Source organism: Astatotilapia calliptera, chromosome 6 (assembly GCF_964374335.1).
Source record: "Astatotilapia calliptera chromosome 6, fAstCal68.1, whole genome shotgun sequence".
In the NCBI taxonomy this organism is placed as follows: Eukaryota; Metazoa; Chordata; class Actinopteri; order Cichliformes; family Cichlidae; genus Astatotilapia; species Astatotilapia calliptera.
Genome location: NC_137427.1, coordinates 1,752,001 through 1,779,134, shown reverse-complemented (window position 1 = coordinate 1,779,134; position 27,134 = coordinate 1,752,001). Strand labels below are relative to the sequence as shown.

At 43.3% G+C, this 27,134-nt stretch overlaps 1 protein-coding gene across 2 annotated transcripts; it reads left to right on the top strand.

The window, feature by feature from the left end:
- The first annotated feature begins 114 nt into the window (after window positions 1–114).
- Window positions 115–25,709, top strand: LOC113023541 (NACHT, LRR and PYD domains-containing protein 12-like). 2 transcript variants are annotated; one of them, XM_026169621.2, is made up of 16 exons: window positions 115–448; window positions 819–939; window positions 10,796–12,699; window positions 15,133–15,309; window positions 15,460–15,708; window positions 15,792–15,962; window positions 17,197–17,374; window positions 19,722–19,783; window positions 19,984–20,033; window positions 20,103–20,668; window positions 20,757–20,812; window positions 21,457–21,671; window positions 21,790–22,049; window positions 22,172–22,288; window positions 22,368–22,509; window positions 24,566–25,709. In XM_026169621.2, exons 3-16 carry the CDS (start codon window positions 10,877–10,879, stop codon window positions 24,883–24,885), a joined length of 4,386 nt encoding a protein of 1,461 aa, XP_026025406.2. In that variant the 5' UTR covers window positions 115–448; window positions 819–939; window positions 10,796–10,876; the 3' UTR covers window positions 24,886–25,709. The 2 variants fall into 2 exon arrangements, with proteins under 2 accessions (XP_026025406.2, XP_026025407.2); XM_026169622.2 differs by lacking the exon at window positions 19,722–19,783 and having other exon boundaries at window positions 17,197–17,370.
- Window positions 25,710–27,134: the final 1,425 nt, after the last annotated feature.

Below are 27,134 nucleotides of genomic sequence, written 5' to 3'. Positions count from 1 at the left end.
ATTTATTCCATGCATTTAACTTGTCAGTTCCTACAAACACAGTATTATACTGTAATACAGACAGGAGACACAAGAGGGCGCTGTGCTGCCGGCAGACCTGTCAGTACACTGAGCTGGAGGGATGAAGGTTGTAGACGCTGCAGGTTATTGAGTCAGTCACTGTAGTTTGGTTCAGTTTTTGTGGATCTGCACACGTCCTACAGATGGATCTGAGCAGCGAGGCCCGCTGTGCAGCTTTATGGGTCGGTGAACTGTCACCTGTCAGAGGCAACCTGGTTAAACATTAACGGGAACAACCGGATACAGAGATCATTTTTTCTGAATCCAGCCTTCCTTCCCTTCAACGGGAACATCGCTGCGCACATAGAAATAATGCATTAGATTGAATGGTTAGCTCAGTGGTCCACAGTGAGGAGCTGGCTCAGACAGGAAGTGCTTTTTCGGTCAGGTATGATCTTTCTCTCATGTCTGATTATTCTTCTGTGCACACAGGCATGTCTACAGGGTCGTTTGACCCTGACGCTACAATCCACACAGCTCCTGCACAAACTGTCTCCTTCAAAGTTACCTTACTGTAATTTACCTGTTAGGCTGACAGCAGTTCTTTTATAGTTACATCTGCTGGTTGGGATCTTTTTCTAGCATACACGTGTCGCTAAAATAAGTTATCTTATCTTCACTCTTGACTCAACAACAGTAGCACCAGCACCTGGACACACCACAGAGCAGAGTAAAATTCTTCCATCGCCAAGTTTGAACGTAACTATAACATCACTTCCTGTTTCCACAACTTTCCCCCCCAACTTTATTTTCCACAGGCTCATACAGAGCTACAAAAACAAGGACGTGGACTGTATTGCATCAGCTCAACCCAAACGTGGAGCAGCGTGGAGTTCATAATGACGAATCTGAGAGTTTGAAGAGTCCGTGAAAGCAAAGGTAAGCTTGTGATATTTCTATATGTAACTGCTGCTGAAAAGAAGCAACGCCAGATGCATAAAGTCACAAGTGCGCCTGCTGTCTAACTTTGCCCTGTGCAGGCTTTTACGTGGCGCAGCTACGTCTGCAGCCTGTCCAAGCATTTCGTTATATCCGGTACTGTGTATGTGACAAATAACACTTGTATTGTATTACACACAGTCCTCCACAATTAGTGTGTTTGTGGTGAAAATGCCTCAGCCGGTCACGGTTTGATCTCTCATGTAGAATTTTGCAGAAGTAAAAGATTTTTCATTTTCTCTGGTCTCGTGATGTGGACACAAACTCTTTTCTCCACAAAAATGGGGCTTAAAGTTTGTAACTCGCCTCACGGATGTGGAGCTGATATAGTCTAAATTTGGCAGCAGGTTTTGTGGGAGCAGGAGTTTTTATAGGAACACACTTTGTTTTAAAATGTATTTTATGATGAGGGGAAGCTTGTAATTTCCCACTGGTGGTCCTACAGTGAGATACAGTCACTGTCGTGTTTGTTGGCAAATGCATTTTAACGTGTTTTGTTGTCTAAGTTTGCATAGTAGACCTACACTTAATATGCCACAATAACAAGGATAAAACAGAACTATACAAATGTTGTAGTGTTATCATCTTTATCTGGGAGCAGCTGCAGCTGCAGTGGCACAGCTAACAGACATGCTTTCCAGCTGTTAGGTTCTCTCGGTTCTCCCCAGATAGCAAAGTGACTCTGGACCAGATTTACCCGAGTGTGCACCACAGCCTCTATAACAGATCTGTTACAGAGCCTGTGGTGCATCCACGAGTCTGTCCTGTTCCAAATTTTCAGAAGGAATTCAGGAGAAATATCTGTCATTTGAAAAGATTTAATTTGCTTCAGCAGTTGAAATGACAAGTTTACAGCGCCGGACCCCAGTGTGACACAACAGCCTGCAACAGTTTATATAATGTTACAGTAACATAAGATTATTATGGCGATCTTCTCCCAGAGCCAAACGTGGCAGTCTGCTGCAAATCCTCCCATCTGTTCACGTCCGATCTCTTATCTGCTCTCATTCCTGAAATCAAACAAACAAAGAACACACCCTGCATAGTCTTCATTATCTAATATTATCCTACTGCTGATTGTAAGGTCTAGTTCAGGACACTGTTCAGACTCCCTGACCCAGAGACCATTATCATGTGTATGTGTAAGCCTCTGCAAAACCCTCTGCACTCTACGTCAGCTTCAATATTTCAAATCCAGACAGTAGCACTGTACGAAGCTTTTAACCCTCAAACACGGAGCGCCAGCACATTTATCAGCACATTAACATTGTGCATAAATAAAATAATAAAATAGCTTATTTAATAATTTTATAAACAATTTAATAATTTTCAGACCTAACAAGTTCACTTGCATGGTTGAGTCCATTTGCATGACAGAACAGATCAGGATTATGGATTCAGAATATCCCAGACTTCATAGCGCGGCGGTGGGTGAGGATAATTTTGCCGAAAAAAACGGCGGAAGCGGAGCGGCTGAAGAGTAAGCTTTTAAAAGTAAGTACTGAATATTATGTCACTTATTTATGTGCAAATGTTTAATAATGAAGAACATTAAACCATTACTGTTGGCCACACGTGGGCAAAGTTATGTGACATTAGTGATGTTTGTACTTTCAGCGTTTACTTTGTTTTAAAGCCTTTACTTTATACGCCGTTTGATAGTCGACCTTAATCTTACAGAGAATGTGATGATTTTGTGGATGATTAAAGTCAGTCATATATCCACAAACACAACAAGCTGAAAGTCAGTGATGCTGCTCGGTTTGCAGTCCTGAATATCACAGCACAAGCAGGATTCACTGCACTGTTAATGTGAGCTGTGTTATATTGCTGCCTCTGTTCGGTGGTGTCGAGCCAAACGGACTTTAACGTGTGTTTGAACGAGCTGACGGTTCACTCGTTAAGCTGAAAGAAAGATGCTTTAATCACAGCAGTCACACATGTGTCCACTGCACCATCTGGAACTCTTCTTGTTTACACTCGTAATAACACAAACACTAAATCCTGCTTCTCTGTGCTGTTGTGTAGCAGTGTGTACACCTGAGACTGTCACCTGTCTGTCTGTCCTGCACTCTCTCTCTGTTTCTTTCTCTCTGATTGTGGAATAAAAGTATGAACGTGTGTTTATAAGTTACACTTGTGTTTGAATCCTGCAGCTTATCACACATTTGATTTCCATGTGTGACGACTGCAAGTGTCCAGAGTGAGGACAGACTGAGGGACCCACTGCTGCACATCATCTGTGAGGCTTTGCAGCCCTGATGATCCACCAGGACAAACTCAGCAGTGTGTGAGGAAGAGGAGGAGGAAGAGCCAGCAGCAGCTGACAGATGGAGAGAATAGACAGACTGTTCCCTGTTTGTGAAGGACTGCTAGGAAAGTTTAACATGACTGTCTGTGCTGAATCAGTCTTATTAGGTAATGTTCAAATAATGTGATCATCCCAGTGTTTCCAGTGTGGGAGAAAGTACTCAGAGTACTCAGGGCCTTCAAGCTACACACTATGAAAGGCAGCAACAAGTTTAATGTTCAGAAACCTAAAGTCTGTATCAGCAGCAGGATGGAGCTAAAATAAATGTTGGTTTCAGTTCTATGAAGCTTTGAGTATTTTGGATCAGTAGCTGCTGTGTTTGTTGCATCATATTGCTGTAACTGTTTATATGCTTTATATATTCTGAGGTAAGTTGATCTATAGTGTTACATCATATTCTATAAGGATGTTATGTGTTTGTAGACTTTCTGCCCAGTTTGACCCATTTAGCAGAAGTCAGCCTGTTTAAGGCTCTGATATCTATTCTGTGTGACTTAAAGCAGTTCTGACATGGTCTGATTTTCTCACCCAATAAAGGAATATTTCATATATCAGTCTACTCTTCATTCTATCAGACACAGTTATCACAGCTCCTACATTTGCTTTTTACACATATATGTAAGCATTGAGCCAAATTTAGTAATGCCAACATATTAAAAGAAAAATATTTGTCTCTTATATATAAAACATCTATAGTTACACTGTCAAAGATACTTGAGTGTCTTTGAGTGAAGATTTAAGGTGATAGGAAATATAAATAAATGCAAGTTGAATCTTTACTGAAGCTCAGTATTTGACACAGAGTTCATGTTCACTGCTGTAATAACTAATAATGATCAATATAATAACTATAATATTGGCCATATCATATTTACACTGACTTTAGTCTCATGAACAACATTAGCTAATTGTTATTTACTAGCTAATCTTAAAATGACTGTTCAGCACAGAAATGAAGCCCAACAATCATGTTTACAGTCCTGTGGTCTCAGCCTCAGATACTCATCACATCACACAAAGCTCATGTAGAAACAAATGTACAAAACATGTTCTCCTTCATTTCTGTCAAACAAAGCTGTATGAAATGTTTCCAGCTGTTAGTGTCATGGTTGCTAGGCAACCTGGGCAGGCTAGACTGTCCCATTTCACAAGCCTACAAGCCTCGCACTTCCGGCCTCAGCGGCCTGTGAGTGCGTGGCCCTTGAGGACGGTTAAGGCTGCAGTCAATACACCTCTCTGCAGACCCTGTGCACGAGAAAATGCTAACTTCCTGTAGGGTTGTACATTTCCGGTAGCTTTATTTTGCAGTCAATTGCTACTGCGAAGGTAGACTCCAAAACCATGTCCAAAACACGAAAACAGAAAGATTACGTTAAGTTGCAAAGAGCAGAGGGTGGGAACACTCACCACTGCTGTGTCATAAAAAAATCAAATGATCAGTTTTGATGTTTGAAGAGCGTAGATCGATTGTTTGTTTACGTCACTCAACACAAGCAGAACTGCATTACTGCAGCAGAAGACACATCTCTGTATAGTGACAGTTCTTGTGATTTAAACAGGCAAATCAGAATCAGAATCAGAATCAGAATACTTTATTGATCCCTGGGGGAAATTATTTTTTGTTACAGTGCTCCATTTTAAACCAACATTAAGACAAGACAGACAATACGCTAACTAAGAATAGTACAATATATACATATATATACATACATACATACATAAGTCACTTATAAATAAATATTTGGAAAAGAAACATGTGTAGTTGTAGCAGCAAACAGTGTGTTAAGTGGATGCGTTGTACAGGGAGCCACAGGCAGGAATGATTTCCTGTGTGGTTCAGTGGTGCTTTTCGGTAATCTCAGTCTCTCACTGAACGAGCTCCTGTGACTGACCAACATGTCATGGAGTGGGTGGGAGGTGTTATCCAACATTGTCTTTATCTTGGACAGCATCCGCCTCTCCGACACCACCTTGAGGGAGTCCAGCTCCATCCCCACAACATTGCTGGCCTTACGGATCAGTTTATTAAGTCTGTTGGCATCTGCGACCCTCAGCCTGCTCCCCCAGCATGCAACAGCATAGAGGATCGCACTGGCCACCACAGACTCATAGAAAATCCTCAGCATTTTCTGGCAGATGTTGAAGGACCTCAGTCGCCTCAAAAAATAGAGACGACTCTGGCCCTTCCTGTAAAGTGCTGTGGTGTTTTTAGCCCAGTCCAGTTTATTGTCAATGTGTACTCCAAGGTATTTATAGTCCTCCACAATGTCAACACTGACCCCCTGGATTGAAACAGGGGTCAAGTGTTTCCTGGTCTTCCTGAAGTCCACGATCAGTTCCTTGGTCTTTGCCACGTTGAGCTGCAGATGATTCTGCTCACACCACGTGACAAAGGAGTCGACCACAGCCCGGTACTCTGTCTCATCATCCCTGCTGATGCATCCAACCACCGCAGAGTCATCAGAAAACTTCTGAAGATGGCAGGTCTCTGTGCAGTGGCTGAAGTCTGTGGTGTAGAGGGTGAAGAGGAAGGGGGAGAGGACAGTCCCCTGTGGTGCCCCTGTGTTGCTAATCACCTTGTCAGACACACACTGTGGGAGACGTACATATTGTGGTCTTCCTGTCAGGTAATCAACAATCCAGGACACCAGAGAAGCATCCACCTGCATCGCTGCTAACTTATCACCCAGGAGGGTCGGCCTGATGGTGTTGAAAGCACTGGAAAAGTCAAAAAACATGACCCTCACAGTGCTCGCCGGCTGGTCCAGATGGGTGTAGACACGATTGAGCAGGTAGATGATGGCGTCCTCTGTTCCGAGACGAGGCTGATAAGCGAACTGAAGGGGATCCAGATGTGGTCTTACTATGGGTCGCAGCTGGTCCAGGATGAGCCTTTCCAGGGTCTTCATGATGTGGGAGGTCAGTGCCACGGGCCTGTAATCCTGGGGGCCACTGGGACGAGGCGTCTTTGATACAGGGACGAGGCATGATGTCTTCCACATCACCGGGACCCTCTGCAGACTCAGACTCAGCATAAACAGTTTATGAAAGACTCCACACAGCTGGGGGGCACAGGCCTTGAGGACAAGGGGACTCACTCCGTCTGGTCCAGCAGACTTGCCTGAGTGAAGTCTCCTCATTTGCATCTCAACCTGGTATTGAGTGAAGGTGATGGGTGGGGGAGGGGTGTCAGGAATCTCACAGGAGGCAACATGTGAAGAGAGAGGCTGGCACAGTGGTGTGGCTCTGGATTCCAGGCTGACTGCAGGTGAGGTTGTGGGGGTGGGAGCAGACACTGTGGTGTCGAATCTATTGAAAAACAGATTCAACTCGTCGGCTCTATTCTCACCTCCCTCAGCTCCCCTGCTGTTGGTTGGCCTGAATCCAGTGATGGTCTTCATGCCCCTCCACACCTCTCTCATGCTGTTCTGCTGGAGTTTCCACTCCAGCTTCCTCCTGTAATTGTCCTTAGCCTCTCTGATCTTGTCCTTTAGTAACACCTGGACCTTCCTCACCTCCTCTTTGTTGCCCCCTCTGAAAGCCCTCTTCTTGTTGTTGAGGAGGGCTTTGATGTCCTTAGTCACCCACGGCTTGTTATTTGGGTAACAATGAACAGTCTGAGCTGGAACAATGGAGTCGGTGCAGAAAGTTATGTAGTCTGTGATACACTCAGTAAGCCCATTGATGTCCTCGGCGTGAGGCTCACAGAGTGTTTCCCAGTCGGTCACCTCGAAACAGCCCTGTAGTTCTGCTATTGCCTCCTCTGACCACCTCCTAACAGTCCTGGTGGTCACAGGTTCCCTCCTCACAATTGGCACATAGCGGGGGGTGAGGTGAATCAGGTTATGATCTGACCTACCAAGTGGGGGGAGGGAGGAGGAGCTGTATGCATCCTTGACGTTAGCATACAGTAAGTCTAAAGTTTTCTCTCCCCTGGTGGGACAGTCCACATATTGTTTGAATGTTGGTAGTGTATTGTCCAGTGATACATGGTTGAAGTCACCCGAGATCACAATAAAGGCACTCGGGTGCTGAGTCTGTAGCCGAGCTATGGCAGAGTGGATAGTGTCACATGCAGCTGTGGGGTTAGCAGAGGGAGGAACATAGACAGCCACCAAGATGACGTGAGAGAATTCCCTGGGTAAATAATACGGCCTGAGTCCAACAGCACACAGTTCAGTGTCCGGGCAACAAATCCTTTCTTTGATTGTTATGTTGGCAGGGTTACTCCACCGTTTGTTAACTAAAACAGCAAGCCCACCTCCTTTACGCTTACCGCTAGCGATGCTGTCCCTGTCCGCCCGAACAGTGTGGAAGCCTTCCACGGAAATGTCCAGCATTCAAACTACAGGTGAACAAGAGTCAAAGCCAGATGTTTCCCCGTTATGTCGATATCAGTACACACCTACAGAGCATGTCAAGAAGCTATGAAAAAAGTGCCAGGATATAAAAAAATATGTGAATGATTGCTGGTCAGGGTCAATATATGTTAGTATTCATGAAGGGTATGTTGTGACTAATCTTCACAATTACAGTGGTCCCTCGCTATAACGTGGCCGTGCCGTGCTCTCCTGTACAGTACAGAATCGCTACATCGATCACCAGCAGACTCTGAAGTGCTGCACTGTGTGTTTGTTGCATTTGTTGGGGAGAAAACTTACAATGTTGACGAAACATTTTGCACCTGTGGTAGCACCCAACTGGCTGCTGGCTCTTCCTCCTCCTCTTCCTCACACACTGCTGAGTTTGTCCTGGTGGATCATCAGGGGTGCAAAGCCTCACAGATGATGTGCAGCAGTGGGTCCCTCAGTCTGTCCTCACTCTGGACACTTGCAGTCGTCACACATGGAAATCAAATGTGTGATAAGCTGCAGGATTCAAACACAAGTGTAACTTATAAACACATGTTCATACTTTTATTCCACAATCAGAGAGAAAGAAACAGAGAGAGAGTGCAGGACAGACAGACAGGTGACAGTCTCAGGTGTACACACTGCTACACAACAGCACCAGAGAAGCAGGATTTAGTGTTTGTGTTATTACGAGTGTAAACAAGAAGAGTTCCAGATGGTGCAGTGGACACATGTGTGACTGCTGTGATTAAAGCATCTTTCTTTCAGCTTAACGAGTGAACCGTCAGCTCGTTCAAACACACGTTAAAGTCCGTTTGGCTCGACACCACCGAACAGAGGCAGCAATATAACACAGCTAACATTAACAGTGCAGTGAATCCTGCTTGTGCCGCGATATTGTGCACATGGATTAACGGATTAACACACGGACACAACATGAGGATAGAAGCTCCTCTTGAGCCTCTCTGTTCTTGCCCGGATGGTTCGGAACCTTCTACCTGATTGCAGAAGTTGGAACAGTTTTTTGCTGGGGTGAAACAGGTGATTTGAGAACGGAGTGATATCTTTCTGGTGTATAAGACAAAACTAGCATTTATGTGTGGGTGTGGTTCTTCGTGCTTGTCTGTGCAGTCGTCTATGAGATTTTATATGGACTGCAATATTGGTTTTTAAATCAAAAACACATTTTGGAGAAATTTCTTTAAGTTCAGAGAAACTTTATTAAAAACGTTAGGTAAATTTCAATTGTCTTGTCAAAGGGTACAAACACTTGAACTTGTGGTCATTTTTATGCATTAATAATAATTTAAATTATGTCTGAAAGTGTGAAGTGTTGAATGTGGATGTAAAAAAATGGAAAATCAATTTAAACAAAAATATTTAAAAAAGCAAACCCTTCTGAATATCACTACATTATAGACTTTTTTTACACCAAGATTGAGAATCTTTTTATCAACACTTGCCCTCGTCCTGCGATATGGTCAATTGTTCTATCTGCATTTTTTGTCCTTCTCAGCTGTCATCCTCTCTATCCAGTTTTGAACTTCCCACAATAACTCAGCTATGTTCCATAATTACTAACTTAAAGTCATCATCATGTAAACTTGATCCACTGCCGACAAATCTTGTTAAACTCTCACTCCCATCTCTTGCCCCACTGATTGCTAATATCGTACACTGCTCTCTTATATCTGGTTCTGTTCCTTCTTCTCTTAAAACTGCAATAATAACTCCCATACTGAAAAAGAATGGTTCAGATCCCTCCAATATAAATAATTTCAGGCCAATTTCAAATCTCCCTTTCCTAGCAAAAATTCTTAAAAAGACAGTGGCTGCACAGGTTCATCATCATCTCACTGGAAATAACTTGTATGAACAGTTTCAGTCCAGCTTCCGTTCATGTACAGAAACAGCCCAAGTAAAAATCACCAATGATCTTCTGCTTGCAACTGATTCTGGACTTATATCCATCCTCATTCTCCTTGACCTTACAGCTTTTGACACTATCTCCCACTGCATCCTCCTTCACAGATTAGCATCTATTGGCATGGTACAGCACTCGCCTGGTTTACCTCTTATCTCTCTGGCTGCTCACAGTTTGTTCAGTTACTCCCTCACAGATCAGTATCTACTCCAGTTAATTCCGGTGTACCCCAAGGCTCTGTCCTGGGTCCTTTACTTTTTATCATCTATCTCCTACCCCTAGGTAATATTTTTAGGAAGCATAACATCCAGTTTCACTGCTACGCAGATGACACCCAGCTCTACATATCCTCCAAACCCACAGCTACTCTCCCACCCACATCCATTTCTGACTGTTTAAGTGAAATCAAGGTCTGGTTTACTCACAACTTTCTTAAACTTAATGGCAATAAAACAGAATTCATTTTAATAGGCACCAGATCAAAACTGACTACAGTTCCAACCAGTCTTTTGTTATCCATTGATAACTCTGTTGTCACACCCTCCCCTCGGGTTAAGTCTTGGTGTCATCCTCGATAGCACTCTGTCCTTCACAGCACATATAAATAATATCACTCGGTCTTCCTACTTTCATCTCCGCAATATTAACCGTCTTCGTCCCTCACTCACTCCACACAGTACCGCCATACTTGTCAATGCTCTTGTCACATCTCGTCTGGATTACTTTAATTCTCTTCTCTATGGTTTACCTCATAAATCCCTCCATAAATTGCAATTAGTTCAAAATACAGCTGCTCGTAGTATTTCCAGAACTAGATCCACTGAACATATAATGGACTCAGAGCCTTTAGTTGTTCTGCCCCGAGACTTTGGATGCACTTCCACTTGCTCTACGGACAACACACTGTCTCACCACTTTTAAATCATGTCTCAAAACTCATCTGTTTAGAATTGCATACACCTGATCTGTCTTAGGCCATTTTTACCTTGCTCAGTTTTTTTATTTACTTTTATGACTGTTTATGTCTAAATTTTATCTACCATGTTTTCTATATATACATTTTTCTTATGTTTTTTATGGCATGTTTACGTGTTACTGTAAGGTGACCTTGAGGGTCTGAAAGACGCTTATAACTAAAATGTATTATTATTATTATTACTCCATTATAATACTACAGGAAAAAGGACTTTTTTTTTTTCTTGCTTTCAGGTTTTCATATTCCCTTCAGGAGGATCCCACCAATAAAGTGACAGGAGCAGAAAGAAGTGTGGAGAAAACAGAGCTGCAAACATGGAGCAGGATAAAGTCGTGGAGAGTGTTAAACAAAAGCTTAAAGAGCATCTCCAGGAAAAGTTTACCTGGATAAATGAGGGCACATCGGATAATCGGTCTCGATTTAACAGCGTCTACACAAAACTCTACGTCACTCAGCAGGCTCAGGATTCTGATTCCATATCACATGAGATTCTAGATCACTTTAATGTCCCACATCAGCAGTCATCAATTTCACAGTTCTTTTATCAACAGATCGATTTCTTAAATATCTTTAAACCGGGAAGAATTCATGTTCAGCAACAACCAGCAAAAGAAAAGACAGTCCAAAGAGTGATGACGAAAGGCATCGCTGGCATTGGAAAGACATTTGCTGTCCAAAACTTTGCTCTAAGCTGGGCAGAAGGAAAATATAACCAGCACATTGATTTCATCTTTGTGCTCCCCCTTAGAGAGATGAACATGCTCAGAGATGCCGACTACAGTCTGCTGCAGCTTCTCCTTCACTTCTACCCTGAAATAAAACCCCTAGAAGCTACACAGCTGCTTGTTCACAAGCAAGTGCTGTTCATCTTTGATGGTTTGGATGAAAGCAGATTTCCACTGGACTTCGATGGAGCTGTGAGAATAAGTGAAATAGATCAAAGATCAACAGTCGATGTGCTGCTGACCAACCTCATCCAAGGCAACCTGCTGCCTCGCGCTCTGCTCTGGGTAACATCCAGACCTGCAGCTGCCAGTCAGATACCTTCTAAATACATTGACCAGATGACAGAAGTCCAAGGTTTCACTGAGCAACAAAAAGAGTCATACTTTAGGAAGAGATTCAGCACTGCTAATCAGGCAGAAGAAATCCTGTCTCGTCTTAGAGGAATGATCAGCTTCTATTTCATGGGCCATATCCCAGTGTTTTGCTGGATCATCGCTGAGGTGTTTAGGAAAGGATGGAGTGATGAGAGGAGCCGCGGCATCACAACGATGACAGAGCTGTACATTTATTACTTACTAATTCAAACACAAAGAACGAGACAGAAATATGCAGGGAAAAGCTCCAAGAAGAGGTCCAAACAGAAGAAGTCTCAAGCCCAGAACTCTGCCATGCTTTTAAACCTGTCCAAGTTGGCATTTGAACAGCTGCAGAAAGGAAACATCATATTCTATGAAGAGGACCTCACAGAAAGTGGCATCGATGTTGATGAAGCATCAGTGTTTTGTGGATTTTGCTCAGAGATTCTTAAGGAAGAACGAGGCCTGTACAAGAAGAAGATGTTCAGCTTTGTGCATTTAAGCTTTCAGGAGTTTCTTGCAGCTCTCTACATGCACCACTGCATCTTGACGGACAACTTCAGTACTTTGAAGTCTTTCCTGGGTGTCGACCCGACAGATCTGAGCTTTCTGGATTTGCAGAAAAAGGTTGTGGATAAAGCCTTGCAAAGTGAGAAAGGTCAGTTAGATCTGTTTCTGTGTTTCTTCCTTGGATTTTCTCTGGAGTCCAATCAAACAGTGCTGCAGGGTTTACTGCCACAGGTAACGAGCAGCTCGGACACCACCGAAGAGATGAAGGGATACCTGAAGAATTTCCATGTCAAAGACATCCCACGAGAGAAGTACATGAACCTTTTCCTCTGCAAGTTTGAGCTGAAGGAAGAGAGATTTCAGGATGACATCAGAATGTATCTGGATTCAGGAGCGAGACTCTCGACCATCGACTGTGCAGTACTGTCGACCATGATGCAGATATCAGGGGAAGTGCTCGAGGAACTTGATCTGACAAATTCTTATACACCATTTATTGGGACTGAGAAACTTATCCAGCAAATGAAGAACTGCAAGAAGGCTGTGTAAGTAGTTTGAGATTGAAACAAGAGTTTCAATTAAGTAATTTGCTGAGGCTGTTTTTGAGGCTTTACTAACATTGCTTAGGATATGGATGGTAAATAGTAAATGGCCTGTATTTATATAGCGCTTTATTAGTCCCTAAGGACCCCAAAGCGCTTTACATATCCAGTCATCCACACATTCACACACACATTCACACACTGGTGATGGCAGCTACATTGTAGCCACAGCCACCCTGGGGCGCACTGACAGAGGCGAGGCTGCCGATCACTCACGCCACCGGGCCCTCTGACCACCACCAGTAGGCAACGGGTGAAGTGTCTTGCCCAAGGACACAACGACCGAGACTGTCGGAGCCGGGGCTCGAACCGGCAACCTTCTGATTACAAGGCAAACTGCCAACTCTTGCGCCATGATCGCCCCTTAGATGGAGGATAGATGGTGAATACTTGTAAAGGTAAGGAATAAAAACATAATCTCATTTAAAGTCTGCCATTTTAATATAGTGGAAATGACATATACAGTGCATATCGAAATTATTCACTGCACCTAATTTGTTCCAGATTTTCAATCCTGGAGCCAGTCTCCTGGAGTGAGGCTGGACTCTGTCTCAGTCTGGAGTTTGCCCTGGTGAGAGGTGGTGAGCTGGGGTGGGTATCTTGGTATCCCCTTGGCTTGCTGCGTGTATGTTGGGGTTTCTCCCAGTGGACGAGAGGGCTTGTTCCCTGCACCTCCAGGTCAGTGAATGGGTCCTGACCGTCGTCTGCGCTTATGCGCCGAGTGGCGATTCAGAGTACCCAGCCTTCTTGGAGTCCCCTGAGTGGGGTACTCCACCTGGGGACTCTGTTGTCTTACTTGGAGACTTCAATGCTCACGTAGGCAATGACAGCGAGACCTGGAGGGGCTTGATTGGGAAGAACAGCCTCCCAGATCTGAACCTGAGTAAGCTTTGTTATTGGACTTCTGTGCAAACCACAGTTTGGCCATAACGAAAACCACGTTCGAACATAAGAGTGTCCATAAGTGCATGTGGCATCAGGACGCTCTAGAGTGTGGTGTACCGAAGAGATTCTGTCAAACTCAGTGGCAGGGCCCCTTGAGTTGATGAGGTTCACCCTCAGTTCCTGAAGCCTCTGGAGGTTGGTAAACTGTCTTTGTTGACATGCATCTACAATGTTGCGTGGAAATCAGGGGTGGTACCTCTGGTGTGGCAGACCAGAGTGCTGGTTCCGATCTTTAAGAAAGGGGACCAGAGGGTGTGTTCCAACTATAGGTGGATCACACTCCTCAGCCTCCCCAAGAAAGTCTATGCCAGGGTGCTGGAAAGGAGAGTACAGGAGAGTTCCCCGTATAAGCTGGAGGAGGTGGTTGGTTAGAGGGTGGTCTCGGTTTTGTGTTTAGGCTGCTGCACCCACACCCCGGCCCTGGACAAGCAGAAGAAGATGGGTGGATGGATGGATTTTTATCACATTACAGCCTTATTCCAAAAGGGTCTAAATTTATTTTACATCTCAAAATGGTACACATAATATCCCATAATGGCATAAAAGTGAGCAAAGATTGCTTGAGGTTCTGCAAGTTTATTAAAAATCCAAATTAAAAGTATAAGATGTACATAAGTATTCACAGCTTTTGGCAACTTCTTGAGTATGGTGCTACAGGCTTGGCAAACCTATTTTGGGGCAGTTTCTCCAATTCTTCTTTGCAGAACATTTTAAGCTCCATCAGGGAACATCGCTCCATAGCCATTTTCAGATCTTTTGAGAAATGTTCAATCGGGTTCAAGTGTGAAGAAAGCACAAAGCAAAGATTAAAGCCAGCATAAAGAGACTTTACAGTGGTCACCATGGGTTTTCCTTCGGTCTCTACTGTAAACGCCTTGGTGGTGTACTGCAGAAATGGTTGTCCTTCTGGTAGTTTCTTCTCTCTCCATAGAGCAATGCCGGAGCTCTGTTAGAGTGACCATCGGGTTCTTGGTCACCTCCCTGATTAAGACCCTTCTACTCCAATCGCTCAGATTGGCTGGGCAGCCAACCTAGTGGTTTCAGATGTTTTCCATTCACAGATGTCCCCATAAGCAGATGTCACGTGCTTATGGGGTCATTCAATGGTGCAGACATTTTTCTTTACCCTTCCCTAAATCTTGGGCTTGATAAACTCCTGTCTCAGAAGTCTGCAGACAATTTCTTGAGCTTCATGGTTTAGTGTGTGCTCTGACATGCACTGTCAACTATGGGACCATATAAATAAGTCCTGATGAGATACTTGCGTCCTTTAAACTAAAACAGTGGTACTGGTTGCTACATACATGTTATGAACTAACATACCATTATTATAACAACCGCAGTGTCCTCTGCTGTTTAGTTTCTCATTACCCACAAAAATACCAAAACTCACTATGATGTGCTGTTTCCACTTTTCTTCTGATTCTACAGACTCAAGAGTGAGCATATAAGCAGTGATCGATTAAGTGTGGTACTCTCCATTCTTGAGTCAGCAGACTCTTTCTTAAAAGAGTTACATCTGGTGTGCTTTTCTAACTTCAGTGATGATATTCCTTATGATCTTTTGGCTGTAGTGGAAAGTCCGGACTGTAAGCTGGAGACACTGAGGTTAGTTTAAAAAACTGTTTCTGCAAGTTATACTTCTTTTAGTTAAATAATTTAAATAAATTTAACTGTCCTAGCTATAGTTTTTCCAGCTACTGAATTACTGGCATATATTAGCATTTAAGGTTTATAACTAATATATGTTTTGCACAGGTTATCTGGGTTTTCGCTAGACTTTAGGAATTGTCACATTCTGACCTCAATCCTTCAATCTAAACAATCACCTCTGAAGGTCCTGGACTTGACTAACTGCCTGTACCGTCAACCAAAGGATTACAGTGGATATGATACAAGAGGGTTGAAGATGAATGAAAACTATGAAGATTTCACTGATGAATTAACTCTGTTGACTATGATTCCTTCTGCTTTGATCGGTCCAGTCTGCAAACTGGAGCAGTTCAGGTAAAGGCAATTAGTGATGGGACCATCTGCACATTTTGCTCTCTTGCATATATGATGTTCAGATGATTTTGTTCTCTCTGCAGCATGCCTGGTTGTTACCTGAAAAATAAGTGCTGTCAGGTGTTTGCTTCAGTTCTCAGCTCCGACTCCCAGATGAGGCAGCTTGACCTCAGTTGCAATGACTTACAGGATTCAGGTGTGCAACTGCTCTCTGCTGGACTTGGGAGTTCAAGATGTAGGCTGGAAACACTGAGGTACTGATACACCCTCTGGTCTCATAATGTAGTTCACATAGTCACAGTTAAAAGAAAGCATACCCTGTTTCAATTCTACGGAGCCCCGCAGGGGACATGGGAGAAAAAAAAATTAAGACGGACTTTTGCGAGATCTCGCAAAACTTTTGCGACATTCTTCAGCCTAACGGGAGGTCGAGACCTACTACAGCCGCGAGGAACACCGCTTTCCCGGCACATTGTGCCTCGACCTCCCGGTCGGCTTCGAGCCGGCGTCCGAAGAATGCGGCTAAAACTTTTGCGAGATCCCGAGTTTTGTTTTGCGAGATCTCGCAAAAGTTTTATATGAAAAATAAATTAAAAAAAATAAAATAAAAATCATCAGGTTCCTACCAGGTTTTATGTCCTGTAAATAGAAGCTCAGATGAACAACACATAACAGGTTACACTGTGTCATTTTTTATTTAATGAGCACTGAGCCAAAATGCAGAAACAGTAGGTGAAACGCAGAGTAAACTCTTTGATTCAATAGCTTGGAGAGCCTCTTTCAGCATTAATAACTTCAAGTATTTTTCTGTGGCTTTTATCAGCCTCTCACATCACTGTGAGGAGATTGTCACCCACTACTTTGTTACAATATTGCTCCAGGTCATTGGGGTTTGCTGCAACTTGTTCATGCATTGCTCTCTGAAGGTCATGCCACAGCATTAAAACCACCAATTAAATCAGCATTTAGTTCGCATTTAGATCCTGAATGTTTTCCAGTTTTGAATAATCTTTTTCACTTTCTTAATTTTCCCTTTAACACTTCCCAGACTGATGAGCAGCAAAAAATTCTTCTCTAAGATCATTGCTGATGTCTTTCCTTCTTGGCATTGCATGAACACACACCTGGATGTTCCAGACCAGCAAACTGACCAAACCTCTGCTCTTATAGATATGTTTACACTTAGTGATGATCAGTTAATTAAGTTGATTAGCAGCACCTGGCTGACCCTCTTAATTCCTTAAAGCAGTAAGGCTGTGCTTTTCACACAGTTCGTCTGTATTTTGGTGTTGTTACTGTTAAATAATAGCTCTGTATGATAAGTTGCATTTTTACCAAATTGTAAGAATCAGATAATTTTTTTTATTATATATCGATGTTTAAACCATAGATATGAAAGAGGGTGTACTTTATTTTTATCATTACTGTATTTTGCATGTGCAAACCAAGTTAAAAGTTGCTTTAGCTTCAGTAATGCTTTCTCTCCAGGCTGTCATGTTGTGGGATCACAGAGGACGGTTGTGTCTCTCTGGCCTCAGCTCTGAAGTCCAACCCCTCCCACCTGAGAGAGCTGGACCTGAGCTACAACCATCCTGGTGTGTCAGGAGTGAAACTGCTGTTGGAGCAACTGGAAGACCCAGAATGTAGACTGGAAACGCTCAAGTCGGTACACTGTGTAGATTCCACACTAACTGATTTTATACCTTTTCTACACAGGATTTTAATCTTGACCATCAAAAACAAAATAATGAACTACAGAGCTAGAACTGCTTAAACCTTCTCAACATGAACTAAATAGCAACTCTATGTATTAAATTGTTGTAACCGGTACTTTTGAAACGGTGCAGGTGCTTAAACGGTGCTCAAACCGGTGCTTAAAGAATAGAGAACACAAACTTTGTCCAAAAACCTCTCATGTTTAACTGTTTTCCACTTTTTCTTTGGTCATTTTAGCCTTTTGGCTTGTAAATTTAAATTGGGCCTAGCTTACAATATAAAGCGTTGTGATTTGGCGTTGCGTTAATAAAACTGAATGGAATTAAATTGGCAGTGTCTGAATTGGTTTTGTAGTGTAAATGTAAAGACACTCTCGGCTTTCTTGGTTGTCTGTAATGATGCCATTGCCTTTAACAGGACCCACTTCTACAGAGTCAAGATGACTTTTTGTCAAAAATGCCTACGATGTTGCTCTAACACCACTCAAATGTCGACCTTCTTAAAATCCAACAAAAGTGGTATCAAACCTTTGTTTAAAGATATTAATGAAAATGTAAAAGTCAAGAGGTCAACCAGTCCCCCCACATTACCAAAATCAAACAAAGTTGATGTCAAACGTTTGTGCTGCAAACATTTTAAAGATATGAATAAATGTTTCTAGAGGTCATCCGAGGTCACCCTGCCCTTTTCTGTACTGTGAAAAATTTGTGAAACATAAAATAGTATTAGATATTTTTAAACTAGGTTATAATATAGCAGTTAGAACAAACTGTGCATGCTGTCGGAGAAAAAACTTTGTTTGCTGGTAACAAAATACAAACTATCAGAAGAATGTGGGCGTGTTTCCTGTTAGAAAAGGTAAATACTTGGAACTGTCTGAGCATCTCAAGTCTAATTCAATAATAGCCATTTCCATCATCTAATTCACAAAATAAAAAAGGACTTTCTTTCATGAATTGTTGCCATCATTCCTTTGTGCAGAGCACAGTGTGAGGACATGCGCTGGTTTTCAGACGCTATGGTTACATCCTTTCTCAGGTCATCATATGCACGGGGTCCTTTTACAGAATGCCATATAATGCCCAAGTGTTTCTGGTGTTGGGCCCTCCTGAAATGCAATGACTGCTTTCAGCATGAATTTCTCTCTTTGGACTAGCATAATGAATGGGAATTCACTAAGTGAAAACTGTTTTGGATTGGGAAAACTGTACTCCAGAGTTTCTGTAGAGCATTTCCCAAGGTCTGTGTTACTCCAGACAAGTTCTCTGAAGGAGTCCCTGTGCAGAGTAGCTTTCCTGATGAATCTATTTCAAATGCTGTTGGACATGGATCAGGACTTTGGATTGGTCTTAGGCATGACCATTGATCAACAACACCGCTGCCTAAGAGAAAACCTGTAGTGATCCCGTATGTGTATGAGAATTTGCATAATTATGATGAAGGAACTGAGCTCCCAGCCCATTGTTCCTTCAGTGGGCTGGTTTCATTATGCAAATGTACTGTTTATGCGATTGAAACCTGCAGTCAGCTGAGACTGAAGAAGTCACCTGATGATGACGAAACGTTTCTCCCACTGAAACGTCCAGATGAACAGAATCAACCTTTGGAGATCTGAACATCTTACCATTGCCACTGGCCGTCACAGTGGGCATCCAGTGAAAAGGAGCATGTTGGATTTACTTAATTCAATAGTGGACTTTGCTTGCACACAATTGTTTTGGCAGAAATGTAAATCAACACAACTTATTCATATTCAATAAACTTTTGCATTTCGTGTTGATGAAGCACGATTGAAACATGTTTAGATGAAGCAAGTTGAGCTCTTGGAATAATTTAATCATTCACAATCTTGTCATTTTGTGGTACACCACATGCAGCCTCCATGAATAAGGAGCAACAACCATTTAATTTCACAAACTGCCTCCTGTCACTTAAATAACTCGGGACCCATATTTAAAACTACCCCTCTGACAACATAACATCCCTGTTTTCTTATTAATATATCACAAACGTTTGACACCACTTTTGTTGGATTTGAAGGGGGGGGGCAACTTCACTCACATAACTGCAGCCTATTTAAGGTCCCAAACTACTTTCTACAGCTATCAAGGTCAGCTAGTTAATTTAAACTGATGGGGCTAAGTCTCTGGTTAACTCAGCACATCATTGGTAAATTACTTTATCAGTTAATGTTGCAAAATTAACTAAAGCCAGATTCACTGTTTTGAGCGATGAGTACATTTTGATTTGACACTATAAAAATACATTTGAATTGAAGTGAATCTTTCTCCACCCAGACCAAAGCCACAGGGTGGAGCATGTCTCTGAGTGCTGCTTCACCTTTGTTGTTTCATATCAGGTGCTCGTTACTTGTCCTCTGACCATTTTTTTATTGCGTTTCGTATCTCTGATAAGGTTGTTTTCTCTCCATCTGTGAACTAATTTTACCAACTCAAGGCAATAATTTCCTGTCACGGTGCCTTGACAAAACATGTTTATCATATTAGATTATTTCATGTTTATTTACTAATAATAACAGCCTGACCTCTTCTGCCTCAGTGTGGACCACAATGAAGAGCACTGGGTCGACCCACAGCTTCTGAACAAGTGTAAGTGTCACTGAGTTTCTCTGTAACATCGACTGAGCTGAAGCTTAACTCACTGCATCTCTTTCACAGATGCCTGTGATCTCACATTCGACCCCAACACTGTGAATGAAAACCTCGTCCTGTCTGAATGTGACAGGAAAGTAAGCAGCACTGAGGAAAAGCAGTCGTATCCTGATCATCCAGAGAGATTTGACCAAGTGAATCAGGTGCTGTGTCGAGAGGCTCTGACTGGGCGCTGCTACTGGGAGGTGGACTGGGAAGCGTTTGTGAATATTGGTGTTGCATATAAGAGCCTGGCGAGGAAGGGACACTGGGACACAGAAATTGACCGTAGTGACAAGAGCTGGTGTTTCAGCATCACCAATTCAAACGGTTACTCCTTCCGACACGGGTTGAGGGAAACTTTTATACCGGTCCCACACATCGACGTCCAAGCATTCCTGGCCAGATGCAGGAGACTGGGACTGTTTCTGGACTGGCCAGCTGGCACTCTGTCCTTTTATTCACTTTCTGGTGACAAAAAAACTCTCATTCATACCTTCCACACCACGTTCACCGAGCCTCTCTACCCAGCATTCAGTGTTCATAGTGGAACTTTGACCCTGTGCAGGGTGGTGAAGCTGCAAATGGAAACTGTGAGTATTTCTGGTTCTTCAGTAGCACCAACATCACAAGTTTGTGTGACTAAAAAAAATATTTAATTTGCCCTCTCTGGACTTTTAGGCTCGATCAAGCTTCACACCTGAGATGAGAAAAGAAAGAGCAGGCGTTTCATACAGGTACGACACGCAAGCCTCGATGTGCCCACTGTGAGATTATGTCCTCTGCAAACACAGACGTGCTCAGAGTGCTTTACATATGCAAAGAAGAATGTGGGGAAAATTAAAAATGCTTTTAACAAATGTTTGATTGGTTGAGTCTGAATGTCAGATTGTGTCTGACAGTAGATGGTGGTCACCAATTGATGGAGTATTGGGAGCCAATTAATATACTGCTGTTTACAAGGTCGAATGTCAGTTTGAGTCTTTGTTTTATGTGTTATATTTTTGCAACTTCCCAACACACACATTTGTTAACTTTAACATGGCCTTGGTTAGTTATACCTTAACTGGTTAAAATACCAAAGTCATGGTCAATAGAGGCAGTGGCTGACCATCAACTCCTACACACGAGTAAGTAAAGTTTTAATTAAAAGAGACGGATGTGATCATCTAACTGTCATCTGATGGAAACGTTGAAGAAGGCCATAGATGCTTCTTCCTCTTTTAGGATTCTCTCACTAGTATAATAACATAAAGCCTTGGGTTTTACTTTGCAGTATGAATTCTATTGTGATGACAGTCTTGCACCTTATAAATTAAATTAGACTGAATTTAACAGCTACAGCATTGAGCTCCATGTTGAACCGTTCTGTGTCGTTCAGGTTCCTGTTTCCCGGTCCAGGGTTGTTCCAGTGTTCTTTGACTGGTCTGGTCTTTGATGTGACTCGTGAGAGTGAGGTCACCTACAAGACTCTGATCTGGGATCCTCTGGTCCTCCAACCAGCGCACAAAGTGGCCGGAGGCCCGCTGTTCGGCATCGAGTGTCCTCGGGACTCTATACGTCAGCTGCACCTCCCACACTGTGAACCTGAGCCGGGTAAGGACGCCACTGAAACACCTGAAGGAGAATTAAACCTGCAGAAAATGCTCTGATTTGCTTTCCATGGAAAGTTTCTGGAGGCTGTTGCAGTGAACGAAGCTGTGTGTTTTCCCAGCACTGGTCTCTGACAGCATCTCTGTGGTCCACATCACGGATGATGGCATGAGCATCATACAGCCTCTGGAGATCACTGAGACTCACGTGGTCGTGGACGTCCCTCACCTCTCCGCCTTTGGCCTCGTCTGGGATCTCGTTGAGCGGTTTTTCAATTACATGACGAAACCCATTCGTGGCCAAGTCCTGCTCTTCCTGAGAAACAGGCCACGCCCCATCCTCAGTGTGATGCTGCTCCCAGGAAACGTCCCTCTGCACGACGTATGACTTTATCATGAAATCATTAAATGGCTTCTGCATGAATAAATCCTCTGATTGTATCTGTTTGCTTTGAAGCTCTGAAACTACTCATGCACTAAGAAAATGTTGTGATGTCTCTGAAGGTGAAAGTGCAGCACGCTGCTTCAGAGTACATCGAAGCGCCGTCCTTCTGTTATTTCCACAAAGGTCAAAAGTACAGTCTGAGCAGCGCCCCGCACCACTTTAAAATACAGCCTGCAGTGAGTATCAGTCGCTGAGTGTCAGCAGACACTTTGTCCACAAAGCTGTTTTAAATTGTGCGTTTCCATTTCGCTTCAGCGTGCAGAGTTTTTTGAAAATTACGGACCAAATTACCACCCGACCTTTGAGATCATCCTGACAACGAACGCAGAGGAAGTGATGCTGATGGTGCAAGATCCCGAGGAGACACGAGTGTGGGAGCATGACCTTCGTCTGCCCGGTGAGCCTTAACTCAGCACAAACTGAAACCTGACAGAGATCCAACCTGCACATAAAAGAGAAACGAACTTAATTCTCTCAAATCTCCGTCCTCGTTTCACTGTTAAATAAATGTAAAATAATAATAAGTTTATTAAGTTTACACCGCTGTGCGTCTGCCTGATTCAGTCTGCGCTCTGAATTTCATCCACAGTCAGTTTAGTTCGAAGCACATCTAACAGCAGCACACATTAACCAAAGTGCTGCACAGCTAAATGCAATAAAAGCCTCGAGGCTGAACAAATGACTTTGATGATGACGAAAAAAGTCTTCGTCCAGATGAACAGAATCAACTTCCTGGGATTTTTAAAAAAAAGATTACTTGGAGGTGAAACACCCCATCTCATTAATACTATAAACCAGTGTGTCACACAAAGCCAGGATTATCCCACAGGAAGGAAACAGCCTGGTACATACACACAACATTCAGGTGCAGCCAAAGGAAATCCTGCTTCTACTAAAGGCACGTAACAATGCCTTCAGATCAGGTGACGCTCAGGCCTGCAGTACGTCCAGGGCAGACCTGAAGAGGGGCACCAAGAAGGCCGAGCACAGCTACAAGCTGGAGGAACACTTTGTCAACTAGGACCCACGATGCCTGTGGCTGGGCATTCACACCATGAATGTTTCCTCCTTCAATGAGCTTCTACGCTCATTTTGACAAGGACGACAATGAAAAGTCTGCCAGAACCCTGCCCTCTGATGACATCTCTAGCACGTTGCTTGCCCAGGCAGTAGTACCAGCGTGCTTCAAGACCACCTTCATCGTGCCAGTGCTGAAACGCTCATCACCAGCATGCCTGAACGACTTCAGGTGGGAGAGGACAGACACCCATGTCCCCATCTACATAAATGGCACAGCTGTTGAACGAGTCTCCGGCTTCAAGTTCTTGGGGACCCACATCTCTGAGAATCTGACCTGGTCAACTGACACCTCCAGCCTGGTCAAGAAGGCCCATCAGTGCCTCTTTTTCTTGAGGACACTGACGAAGAACCACCTGTCTTATGACATACTGGGTAACTTTTACTGGTGTGCGATGGAGAGCATCCTGACCAACTGTGTCCCAGTCTGGGAACTGTTACCGAACGCTAGGCAGTGCAGTGAAAACCGCCCAACGCATCACAGGGACTCCACTTCCTGCCGTTGAGGATGTCCACAAGAAGACATGTCTACGCATCAATTCTCAGGGACTCCTCTCCTCCTGCCAATAAACTCTTCCAGCTCCTCCCCTCCAGAAGGCGCTACAGGAGCCTTCAGACTAAAACCAGCAGGTTTAGGAACAGCTCCTCCCCACAGCTGTCACCGAACTGAACTCACCCCCCCGCTGAACATTTCCATCCACACTCACCTAACTCCTACACTCCTCCTCCCCCCATCCCTCCCAGTGACCATGATCATGACTGTCATTCATTCTCAACGTTCACCACATGCTCACATTGGTTACTGCTGTAGTTTAGGACACTGACATAGTCTCTGTTATAGTGCGTCCACTGTTCAGAGAGCTACGCTTCCTCGGCTGTAGATATATTCATAGCGCTGTTTACCACACATCATGCATCTGTATCGATGTAGCACATCTGTACATTTGGTCTGTATAGCAATATAAACATCTGTATATTTACTTACTATTTGTACATAATCTGTGCATAACTGTTCCCACCTTTTATCCAACGCTAATCTGTATGTAATCTGCTCCTATTGCACTTCTGATTAGATGCAAACTGTATTTCTTACCCTGTATTCAAACACGTGTAATGACAATAAAGTTGAATCCTAATCCTACAAAGTCTCATTAGATCACCAGATAAATGTGCTGCTGTAAACAATCCCTGAAGAAAAGTGTCTCCTCTGTAAAAACTGTATTTTTAAAGGACAGAAATCACTCGACCGTTGTGTCCATTAAAGAAAACCAGCTTTGGGACGTTTGCTGTCCTGCTCAGAATCACTGATCTGATTTGTAGAAATGTTGCACTGAAATGTGCTCACTGTGTTTCTGACTCTAAACGTATTTTTTCAGCTTCATCCTCGGCTGACTCTCCAGGTGGAAGTCCTCTTCAGATGGGGAACAGCGCCTCAGCAGAGAAGCTGCGACTCGCTCGCACAAACTTCGTCGATAAAGTGTCGAATCCGGTTCTGAACAAGCTGCTGGACGAGCTGCAGCACGAAACCGTGCTAACTGATGCTGAGGGCGAAGCGGCCAGAGCCAAACGGAGAGACGAGAAAGCTCGAGACCTGATCGACATGGTGCGAAAGAAAGGAGCTGAAGCAAGTTCAAAAATGATCGCCGTCTTTTATGCCAACGATCCGTATCTGTGCAAAGAGCTCGGCTTACTGTGAAGCACAAATCTGTGACACGAACAAAGAGACTCGTTGAACTAAAATTTCCTTTCTTTCTTCTTAAAGTCACGATTATGTTTCCACTGATCACACTTCTTAGAAAGCAGATGAGCTTAGACGTGAGGGGAGACGTCCAGTAAATATCCATAAAAGAAAAATTTACAGTTTTTTCTGCAAAGAATGTCTGAAATGTATTTTAGAAATGTTAGTGTTTGTCAGACAGGAGGACAGAGAAAGTAGAAAGAGTGAGACACAGCTGCACTGGTGAATGATGCGAGCTGGACTCAGATCAGTGAAGCCAGCAGAGCCTGTGGTCGTGAACCATGTTTATGTGGAAATACAACACAAAGGTTAATAAAATGCAGCGAATGCCTGCAGTGTTGAGTGTAACGTGTTATTACTTGTGTTATAAAGGTTCAGTTCTTTGTGCAGCAGCTGGATGAAAAGAAAAAACCATCAGCTGAGTTTTTGGGACTTTCGGTCTGAATGAACAGGACGATGCAGGAAGTGTGTTTTTCATCGTGTTTATCATTGAAGTATTAAGACTCGTAACACTATATATGCAAATGTTTCTGTACCTGTGAGCTGTGCTCTGTAAACTGACCAGGATCCAGACCTTTCATATGAACACTTAAACACACGAGTTCCAATAAAAATGCTTTGTGTTTGTTTGCTTTCTGTGGTTTAAGCGTTTATTTCCTGCACGTTGATGCTTGCTCATAGGGGGTCATATAACTGTTGGGTTTTTCTCTGTATCTATGAAGCGCCTTGAGGCGACTTATGTTGTGATTTGGCGCTATATAAATAAAATTGAATTGAATTGATGTTCGACGCCGGGATGTTCTGTTCTCGATGTCATGGCAAAAACTTCAGCTTTATGAAGCAGAAGAAGCCACATGTTTATCACCCGCTGCAGCTTGTGTCTGTTTTTTAAAGGCTTGTTTTTTACTTATTGCTAAGCTTCAGGACAGGTGAGTTTCCTTCCCTCACCTCCTCTCCCCTCATCTTAGACCCTCCCTCTTAAGATGCAAACAGAGGAGGCGAGGAAGAGACAGGAGGAGAGAGGAGTCAAGGCAGCAGGTAGGAGACAGAGGAGTCGTTGCTCTGAAACCATCGTTCTAATGAACAAACACTTACAACATGATATGTAACGCTAATCAGTTACATGTAACTGATTACAGTTACTGAGGAAGAACATGCAGTTAAATCTGAATGTTTGCTTTTTCGTCTCCTTTAAATTTGAACTGGTTTCCAAACCATGAGCAGCTCAGGTGGAGCTCAGCAGTCAGGTCAGCTGGTCTGAAGTCAGTTGCTTTCCACTGCAGCTGTGCGCTCACTCAGGACAGCCTGAACATCTGGCTCAGCCATCCTTCCTCCTGCCCATGTTTTTGGTGTTAATATGACTTTTATTTTTATTTGTTCTCTCATCAGCTTCAAAACATAATGTAGCTCAAATCACTAGAAGATTAGCTAATGAAAACCTTCTGATCCACTAGTTTGTGGGATGTTTATTCATATTCTGGTCAAACATGGCTTCAGTGGTTTTTTCTACGGTCCAGATGTGGATCCAGGTGACAGGAAATGCTTTTAATTTGAAGCACTGATGATGATGAACACCTCACATCACTCGTACCTTTGCAGGCTCAGCATCCATCAGCCACACCCACTAACAGCAGCTTCCCTCTACATCACTGCTCTTTGAAAACTACTGGAATTGGTGGCCTGGAAAATTAGGCCCTGGCGATCTGTTACCCTCAGAAGGCCGGAGTAACCTGTAAGAGCCGTTTATACTCATGTAGATTCATACTCAGGTTTTTACCTTTTTTGTTTCACAAAGCGTTAAAAAGGGAAAATCCCCAACTTAGACGTCACAGGATATTTTATTAAAGCAGCTTAGCAACAGTACAACAGAAACTCTTCTTTGATTAATAATAAAGAGGATTTATTTTTAGCAAAAGCACATGTAGATAAACTCTGGTATAGTACTCTTCATCATTTCAAACATAAAAGGCTGGAGGTTGACCTTTAACCTCTCAGGTGTGGTCAAAGGAGCTTGCAAAGAAAGGCGTCTGGACTTCTTTAAGTTACTTGAAGATCAGTTTGGTGTAGTCTCTCTCTTCACCTGCATACCCACCACGGAGGCCGTGGAGACTGTCAGAAAACGACTACAAGAAGACAGCTCCTTGGAGGACAGGACCAACTTCACACCCGATCAGATCTGCACACTGTTAGACCTCTGCCTCACCACT

Coding starts and splice junctions, on each gene's coding strand:
- LOC113023541 (XM_026169621.2), top strand. CDS start 10,877: ATGGAGCAGGATAAAGTCGTGGAGAGTGTTAAACAAAAGCTTAAAGAG. Junction 20,669..20,756: donor TGAAGCTGCAAATGGAAACT/GTGAGTATTTCT, acceptor CTGGACTTTTAG/GCTCGATCAAGCTTCACACC. Junction 22,050..22,171: donor GAAACGTCCCTCTGCACGAC/GTATGACTTTAT, acceptor ATGTCTCTGAAG/GTGAAAGTGCAGCACGCTGC.